Source organism: Thamnophis elegans, chromosome 12, assembly GCF_009769535.1.
Source record: "Thamnophis elegans isolate rThaEle1 chromosome 12, rThaEle1.pri, whole genome shotgun sequence".
NCBI classification, from domain to species: domain Eukaryota; kingdom Metazoa; phylum Chordata; class Lepidosauria; order Squamata; family Colubridae; genus Thamnophis; species Thamnophis elegans.
This window is the reverse complement of record NC_045552.1, coordinates 43056563-43070647: the sequence shown is the minus strand read 5'-3', so window position 1 is coordinate 43070647 and position 14085 is coordinate 43056563. Positions and strand designations below refer to the sequence as shown.

General features: G+C 39.9%; 1 protein-coding gene across 2 annotated transcripts in view; it reads left to right on the top strand.

Moving 5' to 3' along the window:
* FNDC3A (fibronectin type III domain containing 3A) overlaps window positions 1-14085 on the top strand; it is a 72304-nt gene that overhangs the window by 20469 nt on the left and 37750 nt on the right. For both annotated transcript variants that reach the window (XM_032227309.1, XM_032227310.1), the window contains exons 3-6: window positions 5408-5483; window positions 7389-7465; window positions 12242-12476; window positions 13598-13882. In XM_032227309.1, coding sequence (XP_032083200.1) covers window positions 5408-5483; window positions 7389-7465; window positions 12242-12476; window positions 13598-13882 — 673 coding nt within the window. The remainder of the gene's footprint in view (window positions 1-5407; window positions 5484-7388; window positions 7466-12241; window positions 12477-13597; window positions 13883-14085) is intronic.

Genomic DNA, 14085 nt, shown 5'->3' with positions numbered 1-14085 from the left:
TTATATTGCTTCTTACAGCTTACAATGAGTTGCATTGTGCAATGGAGTGTTGATGTATTTCTTTCTTTTATCTGTTGAATCAGTTTCAGTAATAGCATTTACAGTAAGAGATAATAACTTGAAGATCCTCAATAAACATTATAATCCCAAACCTTGCTTTAAGGATGTCTGGAGGATTTTTCCTTGAATAGTAGAATTTTTGGAAGCCATGTTGCAGAATTGGAACTTCCTAGAATTGTTTAAAAAGATTGTCGTGTGGAACTGAGAGTCCTTATTTGTTTATGTGATGGTCAGTTCTTGTAGGAGCCATGTTGTCAGATATATTGGTCTCCTTTAAAGAAAAAGATGGCTTGATTTATGTAAATCAGGTGCGTGATTCAGCACTCATGTTAAAAATTGCACAAAAGCAGTTCTGTGTGCATTCACAGAGTTAGGTTCGAAAGCCCTCAGAGCTACTGCCCAGCTAATTGGTTTGAAATAAATATTGCAAGAAATGGGAGAGTTTTCTAAGCAAAGCATTCCAGTGCAGCTGAAAACCTATGAAGGACCTAAACATTTTAGATGCCCTCGAAGTTTGATTAGATTAATTCAAGGACTAGCACAACCAGATTTATCACTCGCAATTAAAACTTCAGGAAATCTTTGTTTTCACTCTGTTGGCTCCATGTTGACCAGTATGTTTTTAAACTTCTTGTCTTATGTTTCTGGGTCACGGAGCCCTGGAAGGTTTTATTTTCTTTTTCCAGGAGCCAAATTATCAGTAGCTTTGCAAATTGTTCAGTTCTTAAGACACAACTATAGAAATCCAGATTAACTGGCATTTCATTTAATAATCACTTTCACCTTGTTGTAAGTCTGTTTTGATCTAATTTGAAGCTTGAAGGTGGGCTCCAGCTTTTTGAAGCTTGCAAAATAGCTCTAAACACAGGGCAATTTAAAGCAAAACCTGCAGAATCAATATATTTTCTCCTGTGGAAATGAATGTGGAGGTAAGCATCTTTGTAAGCTTCTTGCCAAAACCCTTCTAGATAACACACTTGTTATGAAGAATAATGTCTTCGGGTAGGTGTCCATATCTTTCTTGCATTTTTTCCCACAGAACTTTTTGCCAGAATGGCTGAAGATAAAATATAGGCTTCTGAAGGTTGTTTAATGAGAAATTATCTCCTTTTGTACGTCCTAGATATTACGTGCATGACCTTTTAATGAAAAGAGTTGAGATAAAAATGTACCTTTCCTTTGTCAGAAGGGAGCCATAACTTGTCTCAAAAAGCCTTCTATTACAATCTAAAATATTTAACCAATTCAGCCTTGGGAAATCGGGTCAGGAGTTTTGAAAAATATGGCACGTTTGATTTCTTATTACAAGAAAAAACAGAGGGATGCGGTGGCTCAGGGGCTAAGACGTTGAGCTTGTCGATCAGAAGGTCGGCAGTTTGGCGGTTCGAATCCCTAGCTCCGTGTAACAGAGCGAGCTCCCATTACTTGTCCCAGCTTCTGCCAGCCTAGCAGTTCAAAAGCATGTAAAAAATGTAAGTAGAAAAATAGGAACCACCTTTGGTGGGAAGGTAACAGCGTTCCGTGCGCTTCGGTATTTAGTCATACCGGCCACATGACCATGGAGACGTCTTCGGACAGCGCTGGCTCTTCGGCTTTGAAACGGAGATGAGCACCTCCTCCTAGAGTCAGGAACAACTAGCACATATGTGCGAGGAGAACCTTTACTTTTAGGAGAAAAAAATGTGTTCCCAGTAAGAAGCAAAAGGCTTGGCTGCGCTGGTATTAGGCCATTATTTAATTCCTCCTTTATCTTATCTGTTCTACATATAAACCAACTTGGCCTTTTTCATTTACTGGGAGTGTACAGCTTATTATACTTACAATGTTTCTCAAACTAAAAAGACTTTTATTTCAGACTTTGAACTGTGACCATTGCTAAGTAAAATAACATCAGAATTGTTCAGTCTGGAACCAACCCACTCATTTGGATTTGTAGTCCACAAAGTTTTAAAAAAACCCTGCCTACTAAAGGTACATTTGGTTCAGAGTAGCAGGACAACATTTGCTTCAGTGGGCTGTAATAACGCTGAATAAAAATCAAATTAGTTTATAGTCAGAAAGCTGCCGGCTTGTTTAAAATTCCAGAAGGGTTGTGGGTGGGGGGAAAGTTGAATTGGCTTGAATTTTTAAAATCACAAGAATTTTAAAAGAAGCCTTCTATCATGGTCATAATGGGTTCAACCAAGAATCTGTTAAAGCCCTGCCTGGAATTGTCATAAAGTGCATTCCTGTTTGCAAAGCACAAGACATATCCCTCAGCTGTGGCTTTCCCCATTTCAGATGTCATAAATTACTAACCACTGCTCTCTTCCTGGCTCCTTCCTAGATGGCTTTAATAAGGCATTTTAAAGGGTATTTTCCCTTCTGAGGGAAAGCAGTGAAGGGTTTTATACCGGTAGTCCTCAGGTTACGACCACAACATTTATGTTGCTAAGTGAAACCTTAGTTGAGTGTGTTAGAACCATTTTGCAGCTTTCTCTTTTGTCATGTTTGTTAACTGAATCGCTGCCGTTGTTAAATAAGTAACATCGTTGTTAAGTGAATTTGGTTTCCCCATTGACTTGGCTTGTCAGAAGGTCGCAAAATGGGATCACATGACCCCAGGACACTGCGACCGTCATAAATATGAATCAGTTGTCAAGCATCCGAATATAAATCACGGGACCGCGGGGATGCTGCAACAGTTGTAAGTGTTAAAAATGGTCATAAGTCCCCTTTTTTTCAGTGCCGTTGTAACTTTGAACGGTCACTAAATGAACTGTGGTTGTATGTCGAAGAATCCCAGTACTGCAAATTCCTGAATTCAAGCAAAGACAGTTCTTGAGAAATAGCACATAAAATTGTACTTCCTTGGACTTTAGTTTTGTTTCTATTATAGATTAAAAAGCGCAGTCAAACTAATACCGTTTAATTTTTTTGGTGGGGGGGGGTGAGAAGGGGGGAAACTTTTTACTCCTTCAACACACAAGAGGTGATAGATAAGTCATACCATTGTTATTTCTATCCAAGTATTGTCTAATTGCCAGAAATACAGAATTTTGGCTATTACTGTTCAACTACAGTTGCCAGGAAGCGATGCGGCAGCTCAGTGGCTAAAACACTGAGCTTATCGATCAGAAAGGTCAGCAGTTCGGCAGTTCAAATCCCTAGCGGCGCGTAATGGAGTGAGTTCCCGTTACTTGTTCCAGCTTCTGCCAACCTAGCAGTTCGAAAGCATGTAAAAAAAATGCAAGTAGAAAAATAGGAACCACCTTCGGTGGGAAGATAATAGCATTCCGTGGGCCTTTAGTATTTAATCATGCCGGTCACATGACCACGGAGATGTCTTCAGAAAGCTCTGGCCCTTCAGCTTTGAAACGGAGAGGAGCACTACCCCCTAGAGTCAGGAACGACTAGCACATATGTGCAAGGGGAACCTTTACCTTTACAGTTGCCAGGAGTTGCAATATTTTCAGAGTCTCCTGGGATTAAATAATCTGGCTTTTGCTAAATCAGTATCACTGTAGTTGGTTTCATTGCACTGACTTAACTTAGATCTCATTTATATTTGAGAATGTTTTGGAACAAATTTTTGTCCCAGATTCTAGGAATTTCGCAGTAGAAGTAGAAATCACAATGGCCATTTATTTCTAAAACACACACACACTGATGTTTATCAGCATTTTGGTGGTTTTGCTAACTTGTTTTTCGTGTTTTTAAAAACACTGTTCTGCTTTATTTACAAATGTAAGCTGAGATTGATGTGTTGGACTACTTGAGGGATTGCATTGTACACCAGCTATTCTTATGGAACAATACAATCCCACTGCTGATTACATCTCTGCAAAACATAATGTTGTTTTAAGAACCGGAGTGTAGAAATGTAGAATATTCCCTCTTATTTATGTTTTTCTTTTCCATTCTTCCTTTAAGTAACTCCAAAATGACAGTTTGCACGCATTTTCTTTGTCCACTTGTCTTTCTATAGCAAAAGAGGCTATGCAAGATATATCCTTAAGTTTATAAAATCAGGGGTTGGCCAGCCATGGCAACTTTTAGATCTGTGGACTTCAACACACAGATTTCCCCAGCCAGCCATGGTGACTGCGGAATTCTGGGACTTGAAAACCATAAGTCTTAAAGTTGCCAAGGTTGGACACCCCTGGTGTAAAACATGGTTGCAAACTATCTGGGAAATGGGTGTAAATCCCCCCTCTCCCCTCCAACTCCTCCCCCCCTCCAACTCCTCCCCCCCCCCAACCCTCTGGGTTTTATAAACCAAGTCTTATCTTTTTAAAGTTTTTTTTATTTTTTATTTTTCTACAAACATATTGTTGTGTGGTACCAGAGTTATATTTTAGTACAAATAAAACAATACTCTTCATATTTAACACAATTAACAACCTTATAGACTTTTAGTAGTAATACACATATTTTGTTGAATTATAAACTTTCCTTAATTATTCCATATTTCAGTATATTATTTTTATGCCAATCTCCATATTCTTGATATTATTCCTTTTAATACAGATAGAATACCAATAATCATAGGTTTAACAGACTTATATAATTCTAATAGTAATACACAGATTTATATTAAATTATAATATTCCATTGTTCACCTTTCTAATTTTTAGTTATGCCACTATTATATTTAAAAAATATCCCCTTTCTAATCACATTTTAAAACAAATAAAAACAATGTTCATCTTAGTTATTTGATAAGTTATATAATAATAATAACAACAACAATAATATACATGTTTTGTTGAATTATGATCTTTCATTACCTTATTCAATAATTCAATATGTTTTTCACTTTTTCAATGTCTGTGGTCACTTAATCTTTGAGGAACACCAGCTGCAGAAAGAGTGACCACTTATAATTTCCAATGAAATTGTAATTAAAACCACTAAGTTATTTGGAAATCAGTGAAGAAAGAAAACATAAAAATGTTAGCAACTTCTTATGAGAAATAATGGACACATTTCAATTATCGTTTGAGGGGAACAGCCAAACATGGATTGGAAATATTTTTCCCTGTATGAATTGGTTTTATATGATTTAGTGACTGAAAAATAATAGAGAAATGAAACTTTCTGCAATACTATTTGTCAGTTGGAGGAAACAATTGTAAGTGTCGTGGGGAAGTGATTCTCTTTAATTTGCTGGATTCATTTTCAATTCTGGTACTTTTAATAATAATTTTGTACTGTATGCCTACTTAAAGGGTTAAAAAAATGCACGTATGACTTCTGTTTGATTTTTACTGAGTACTATCACTGATGTTTCTAATCTGATGTGTTTAGTTTTGCAAAGTTGCTTTCAGATGAAGTTCAAAATAGGACTTAATATTCTTATTCCTAGGTTATTCTGGTGCAAGTAAACCCAGGAGAGACATTCACAATAAGAACTGAAGATGGTCATATCCAGTGTATTCAAGGTAAACAATGCCACAAGAGTATACTCTGAAATTACTGATATCAGATACTGCATGCCTATTAAATCAATGTGGCTAGAGGACTTTGTCATAGTTCTGCAGGTTCATAACAAGAAAACAACCTTATCTAGGCTCCCAACAGCAAGAGTTCCTCTGAATTCTACTTCTGAGAATTTTGGAAGTTGAAGGGCGTACATTTAGAAGGAACTCAGATTGAGGAAAGTTGAAGGTTATTGAGTCAAGTCCATTTCCTACGCAGAATGATTTTGCAATCATCATAGCCACAGTGACGAGCTAGCCATCTTTCTAGAAGACTAGTTGTAGAGCAAAGAAGTGAAATCTAATGTCGAAAGTCAAACAATAGCCACAAGGAAAGATTAAGGCTTCTGGTAAAGATCTCAAAAATCCAGCATCATTGTGTGAAAACTTTTCTTCTGCATTTTGAATGGCCACGAGCCGAACGTCATCAAAACTAATCCAGTCTGATGTCATAAAGGGATATTTTACTGGATTTTTTTTTCCATGATCCCCATTCTCGGACAATTTCTGATAGGTTAGAGAAAGTGGGAAGGCCATAAAAGAAGTCTTTGCTAACTTTCCCAGGCTGTGGGTTGAAGCATCAGGAAAAGTAGAGCCAAACTATTTGCTTTGTTTTTAACTCAAGTCAAAGCTGCTCCAGCAAAGAACATCATTCCGTTCCTAGAACTTAGTAAGTCTTCCAGGTTGGAGACCTCTCTACCACCTTACCTTCTTTTGTCTAGCATGGATGATGTAGAGCAGGGGTGTTAAACTCAAGGCCCGCAGTGTGCTTAGATCTGGCTCACAGGGCCGCTCTGGAAACAGTGAAGGACTGGCCCGTGGTGTCTCTGCCAGCAAAAACGGAGTTCGGGAGGACCGCGCGTGGCCCTCCCAAGCTCTCTTTTCTCTGGCAGAGGGTTGCAGAAGGCCGTCCCAGCCGAAGATGGAGCTTGGGAGCCCATTTTGTCTGGCAGAGTGATCGGGCCATCACAGGCACCCCCAACACTAGTGATGTCAAGCTCTCCCCCCCCCCCCCCGAGGTCAAACACAATCCTGATGCGGCCCTCAACGAAATTGAGTTTGACGCCCCTAATGTAGAATATATCACATGAGAAGGGATCAGAGGCCTTGCTTCTTTGGTGCCGAAACCTGGTGAGCTACTAGCAGCTCTTGAGCCACCAAAATGCAAGAAAGGGGGCGGATGAGGGCGGACTAGAGAAGACATCCCCCCAAAGTTTTCAAGCAAGAGTTGAGGTACAGCTTACCTACTTGGTTTTGCTTCTAGAGATGTACTGTTTAAATAAATCTCAGTCAGAATGTGACAGAAATAAAAACTTGCCTAGGGAGTCTCTCCTTCAAAGTGCCTAGCTTTCTTGCAGATTTAAAAAAAGCAATCGGTGGCATCATCAAACAGATCGATTACACAAGTCCACTGTAATTTTTTTAACACCCTCTGAACCAATCTCCAAGGTCCTCATAAAACACTTGCCTTTAAAGAAGTCGTGTAAGATGAAGATCTTTGTTGATCTCGTCAGTAGTTTTCTATGTAAGATTGTTGAGCATTTGTTTTAGGGGTCTTTTTAAAAAATGTCTAAACTTGACTCTCACTGAGATTTTCAACAGCATGGGACAGTTTTTCCAATCTGGCTGGGGAATTTTGAAGTCTTCCTATCTTAAAAGTTGCCAAGGTTGAGGTCAAAAACTTGTATCCTTCTGCATTTGACTTCGTTCCCCATTTTTTTGCTAAATGGTTTGATGGAAGAATGAAATGGATGGGCCTACGCATGGCGGCCTATTCGACGGCTATGTTTGTTCAAATAAACTGTGAATGTGCTTGGTTTTAGTGCTCTGCAAGGAGTCATGAATCAGTGTTGCTTGGTTTCCTTTCAGGTCCAGCACATGTTCCTATGATGTCACCAAATGGCTCTGTCCCTCCAATATTTGTGCCTCCTGGTTACGTCTCTCAGGTAATCATTCAGATCCTTTGAACACTTATAAAAGAGAGATTTTCTAAGTGAGTGACGGGGAATTTATCCCTCTTTATAATCCATCAAGGTAACAAGGGAGACAAGTGGGGAAAAGAACCTGAATATCTCCTCTTTTTCCTGGTCTCATCCCATTAGTCACTTTTAGGCTCCCATAATTTCCCATAATCCTAAAGTGGACATACAGCCTGATTGCTAAGGATGTTGTCCATACTACAAATTAAGCACATAGTGGACTATGAACCCGAAAACCAGGTGCCAAATATAAAGCCTGTTAGGCAAGACAAAAGCAGATATTTTTTACCAAGGAAGTTCAAAAAGTTTTGGCTCAAGCAGGGAAAATTCTACCACATGATGTGGACCTGCCCCGAGGTTGGAAAATATTGGTGCAAGATAAGGAAGTGGCTGGAAGAGATAACTGAGCAAAGGATAGAGCTAAACCCGGATTTTTTTCTCCTGGGAATCTTTGAAGGGAAAATGGAGAAAAAAATAGAATACATAATATTACACATATTAACTGCAAGTAGAATTGTACTAGCACAGTTGAAAACCAAGCCTTTCTAAAGAGCCTCAGCTAAAAACTGAAGTAGGGTGCATTTTATGTTATTTCAGAGTGAAAGAGGTTTTTAGATGTTCAGTTGATTTTCTATTCTTCTGTTTAATGTGTTGTCCATAAGGGTAGCCCTTTCAACAGTCTTTATTTTTTTGGTAGAAGAATAGCAATCCCAGTGGTGCTTTAAAGAATGGACTATCCCTTATCTTTCTTTTTATATTCAGCATTTCACATTAGAATAGAATAAGGAATAGAATAAGGGATAGAATAGAATAAAGAATAGAATAGAATTCTTTACTGGCCAAGTGGGATTGGACACACAAGGAATTTGTCTGTGGTGCATATGCTCTCAGTATACATAAAAGAAAAGATACGTTTGTCACAAATCATAAGGTACAACACTTAATGATAGTCACAGGGTACAAATAAGCAATCAGGAAACAATATCGTATAAATCAGAAGGATTCAAGCAACAAAGTTACAGTCCTGCAGTCATAAATGGGAGGAGATGGTGATAGGTGATAGGAACGATGAGATGATTAATAGTAATGCAGACTTAGTAAATAGTTTGACAGTGTTGAGGGAATTGTTTGTTAGCAGAATGATGGCATGGGGGAAAAACTTGTGTCTAGTTGTTCGGGTGTGTAGTGCTCTATAGCATCATTTTGAGGGTAGAAGTTGAAACAATCTATGTCCATGATGTGAGGGGTCAGCCTCTTTTTGACTTGTGCAGTGTACAGGTCCTCAATGGAAGGCAGTAAGTTCAGGTTTTCCTACAACTGTATACAAATTGTTCCTTGCTGTGGGCAAGAGCTGTAGACTGCTGTGTCTGATTGCTTCAGATTTTGTAGATTTCCTCTGCGACCCTTCCACTGCTCTTGTGTAGGGCATTAGCTCTTGAGCATTGTAGCCTTGATGGAACTTCTGATTGGCACGAATGACTCAGAAGCATTCTTCTCTGAATGTGGAGCTTCAATGGAGCTGAATCAGACAGTTCTGCAGCCAGCTTATCATCCCCTTTTGAATCTCCAGGGGAATCTTTGAGAAGGCCTTGAATTTTCAGTATCAGCCTTGCAATGTTCCATGCTCATCAGAATCACAATGTTCACAGTTTAGATAAACAAAATCCCCAGAAAACAGAAACGTTTTCTGCTTTTGCCTTTATAACGAGATCAAGCTAACAGGAACTTGAAGTGGTTCATATCTTCTGCTGATTCATCTTTCTCGGGGGTTTTTTGTTTTGTTTTCATGATAGCCAATCAGCCTGTCCTAATTTGGAAACTCCAGAAATTGGCTAGATATTCCAAGAGATCAAGATGGAGAAACTATGAAGCTCATCTTTTATCCCACAGTCAGTGTGCATTTTATTAAGCAGGAAATCAACTGAATTAACTGGGGAGAAATCTTAGCATTTTCTCAAGAAGACTTAACATGCTTCCCCACCCCTCCCTTATGAAATTAGACTTTGATGTCCTCTCTTCTCCTCTTTTAAAACCAAAAATGTTAGGCAGATGGAGAAGAAGGGATCTCAGTCTTCTGGTCTAGGAATTGGCAAGCTTTTCAGGCTTCAGACACTGTCCAAAATCTTATGAAATAGCTCCAATGCCTTCTGCCAAACAATTCCATTTGAAATTTCATAACACTATACAATTCTGATAATCTCATTCTAGAATCTTGCAAGATCTTGGATTGGAAAGTCAAAATTTTAGGAGTTTGGTGAGGGATTACTGAAATCTCATTGAATGTTTGCTATTTTCCTCATTTTGATTTATTTTACCCTGTTTCACTGAAAATAAGACCTTCCCGGATAATAAATCCAATCGGGCTTTTGAGCTCATGCACTAAAATAAGCCCTCCCCAAAAATATTGCAACACAGCAGCAGCCATGAGGTGACCACGCTCACCTCCTCCTGCACCTCAAAAATAATAAGACTTCCCGAAAATAAGACCAAGTGCTTATTTCGGGGGTCAAAAGAAAATAAGATTATTTTCTGGTAAACACTGTAGTTGGTTGCAATTGTCATTTGCAAGGCATAAGTGACTGAAGCCTCTGTCTGTAATTTGTTGATTACAATATAATGGCTACGTTAGCAGCCCCTGTTTTTTTTAATTAAGGTTCAACTCTTCTAATTTTGAATTAATCTAAGAAAAGTCTGTTTCTTTGGCTTTCTCAACAGTTAGTAGAAAAAAATATTTGGTTGGATTAAAGCATTATGATAGCAAAACCATTCTTGTCAAGGAGTGCATTGCAGCATATTATATGAATACTTTTCACTCTGGATGCCTTTGCTTTATATATATATATATATATTATGGATGAGGAAGGAAGTCTTGTTTTTAAATGTTGTTATAGGGTAGCCATAAGCCTTTCCCAAATCCTGTTTAGGAAATGTGAGAACAGGTTGGCTAAATTAAACAAGTTTCATGCAGAATAATTTATCAAAGGATAAAATATTTGGTTGGTCAGTTATAACATTGTTCATCCCAGGCATAAGCTGTCTAGATTTTACTGGTGGCCAAGAGGATACTATTCAGTCGATTGTTTAAGATCCCTTTTGGTATTGTGTTACATGACAACAGTACACTTTTGAGTGTATAATTCATCCCTTATTTCCACTCTAGAGCTTACGATAAACCACATCAAACACATGACACATCCTTCTCTTTGCTTATGTGCTCGTTGTATAAGATGTACAATTGAATTTAATCTTGTCTTTGCTAAAGTTTATCTCTTCCTTCCCAAAGTCAGGCAGCAGTTCCCAGAATTTGTAGTCAGTAAGCTTCAGTTGTGGCTGACAAAGAAAGTCACAACAATGCATTAGTTTAATAGTGGCTTTCTGCAGCCTTATTTAATGGCATTGGCTGTTCTATGGAATTCCAATCCCAGCTCAGTTGAAGGGCACCAGGTTAGCGAAAGCTAATAAGTACATTTAGTTCCTATCCGTGTTAAAAAAAATTGAATTGTACTTCATTTTCTTCTGACTTAAATATTTAAGGTTAAGAGGCGGCAAAAGGTAGAAGGTTGCCTGCATCTTTAATAGATTAACAGAGTTGGAAGGGACCTTATAGGCCATCTAGTCCAACCCCCCTGCTCAAGCAGGAGAACCTACTCCATTTCTGACAAATGGCAGTCCAATCTCTTGAAAGTCTCAAGTGATGAAGCTCCCACAACTCCCAAAGGGAACTTCTGTTCCATGGGTTGATTGTTCTCACTGTCAGAAAGTTCCTCCTTATTTCCAGGTTGAATCTCTCCTTGATCAGTTTCCATCCATTATTATTCCTTGTCTGGCTTTCAGGTGCTTTGGGAAATAGTTTGACCCCCTCCTCTCTGTGGCAGCCCCTCAAATATTGGAAGACTGCTGTCCTGTCTCCCCTGGTCCTTCTCTTCACTAAACTAGCCATGCTCAGTTCCTGCAACCATTCATCATATGTTTTAGCCTCCAGTCCCCTAATCATCCTGATTGCTTTTCTCTGTACTCTTTCTAGAGTCTCAACATCTTTTTTATAGTGCGGTGATCAAAACTGGATGCAGTATTCTAGGTGTGGTACTAAGACTTTGTAGAGTGATATTAGTACCTTCCTTGATCTTGATTGTATCCCTTTATTAATTGGGCTGTTTTTAATCCCTCTATTAATTGGAGTCTTGCTTGGGGTATTAGGTTAGGTTCTGTTACATCTACATGTTAATTTGAGGAGTGATTAACCATGTTTGCGTTTAGTATGATCTCTCTGCCTGTATGTTTAATGTTTGGTACCAAAAAGTCCCAAATTAAAACAATATGCTATGTAGAAAAATCCAAGGCATTATTTATTTATTTGTATCCTGCCTGTATTATTTTTACAAATAACTCAAGGTGGTGAACGTATCCGACACACCTTTCTCCTCCTGTTTTTCCCACAGCAGCAACAACCCTGTGAGGTGGGTTGGGCTGAGAGAGAGGGACTAGCCCATAGTCACCCCCAGCAGGCTTTCGTGGCTAAGACAGGACTTGAAATCAGAACCTCTTGCTTTCTTGTCTGGTGCCTTAAACCAGTGGTCTCCAATCTTGGCAACTTTAAGACTTGTGGACTTCAACTCCCAGAGTTCCTCAGCCAGCAAAGCCAAGGTTGGAGACCACTGCCTTAAACCACAAGCTCTCGTTATAATTGTGTATTATCTTTTTAATAAAACCCACTCATAGCTCTTTTTTCATTTTCTGTTGCAGGTGGTTGAAGAGAATGGAGTTCGGAAAGTCATAGTTATGCCACACTCGACTGAATTTCACCCCTCCATGCATCCACCTCCTCCCCACGTGCCCCATTATATTCACCCCCACCCTGCTTTGCTTCCCCACCCCCCTCATCCCGTCTACCCTCCGGTTCCCGGAACGGGAGAAATCCCACCACAGTTCATTCATCAGCATCCACCACCCCCATCGCCTCATCTTTACCAAGATCAAGGTGAGATATTAGCTGGAAAGATGGGGAAGAAGCAGTTGTACCGCAAGCTCACCTGCACTTAGGTGGGCCAGAGCTTGATGCTTCCTTGATTGTTTGGTACCTGGGTACCATATTTTTCGGAGTATAAGATGCACCAAATTATGAAGAGACAAATTTTTAAAAAAGTGTTTGCACTCTGCAGACCTCCTGAAAACGGCCCAATTTTTGTGAAAACGGGCCTGTTTTTGTCAAAAAAAAAAGGGCACGCATAGCCTTTAGGAGGTTTATAGAGTGCTCCTGGGGGTTTGTGGGGGGGGGCAAAACGGCTAAAAAACCTACCCCGATTTTCATGAAAACAGGCCCGGTTTTTGTCAAAAAAAGGGCATGCATAGCCTTTAGGAGGCTTATAGAGTGTTTCTGGGGGATGGGGCAAAAATGAGCAAAAAACTCATTTTTGCCCTCCCCAGCCCCCAGGAATACTCTGGAAGCCTCCTAAAGGCTAGGCACAGCCATTTTTGCAAAGGGGGCGGGGTTTCGTGAGGCCAAAAATGCTGTATTCAGTGTATAGGAAGCACCCAGATTTTCATCCTCTTTTTTGAGGGAAAAAGGTGTATCTTATACTCCGAAAAATATTTTCAAAGCCAATGCTCATGTCAGGGTTCCAAGTAACGCCCCCAACGAAAGGAGACTCCAAGGCCTGAGTTTCCTCAAAGTTCCATTTTATTAGAGATGTCAAATTGGCACATCTGGGAAAACCCGAATCTGAAAGTTTCCAGGTTTTCCCCACCCAAAGGAAAGTTCAAGTCCCTGCCCAGCACCCACAAGTCCTTCACATAGTCCAATCAGGCACCCTCTAGAACTGGAGATGCCTCCCAGTCACCTCATCGCAGCTGCAGGGCAAGGTGTCCTTGACTCTCTGAGAAAAGAATGTTATTTTGACTATATATCACCCACACTCTGTATAATCATCCCTCCCATTTTCCCACATTAGAAAATGTTTACAATGCTAGCAAGTCTGTAGCAATATGCAGTTAATTTATCTTTTTGATTCCGTGTCTGTCGTAAGCCTTGAAGGCATTTGAACACAGCTCTTTAAAAGTTGGGCTCCATCTGACGGGTCCTTTCTGCCTTTGCCTCTCCAGAGTCCCGTTCCCACAGCAGAGCAAACTTTGTTCAGCGAGACGAAAGGACTGTCAAAATGCAAGAACACCTGAAGAAGAGGCTAAAAGACCGACAGGCCAGCGGACATACGAATAACAAGGCCAAGAGCCCCCCTTCCTCACCTCACAAAACTAACAACTCCTCCGGCACCAACGTTCAGAACGGCTACGGAAAGGGACAGCCGGGCACCGTAGGGCAAATCAAACAGAAGCACGTAGGGAAAACCCGGGGAAGCCCCATCCCTTCAGCCGATTCAGGAATGGGAGGTACAGAAAACCTGGAGGTTTTTTTTTGTGTGTGTGTGTAATGGATGCATGTATTAATCAAGTACACGTAAGCTGTGTGGAGCCGTGTGGGAGAAGGCTGCTTGTGAATTGGTAAAATGAAAAGGTCCATTTCCTCCATGGCAGTGTTTCTCAACCTTGGCAACTTTAAGTCCTGTGGACTTCAACTCCCAGAATTCCCCAGC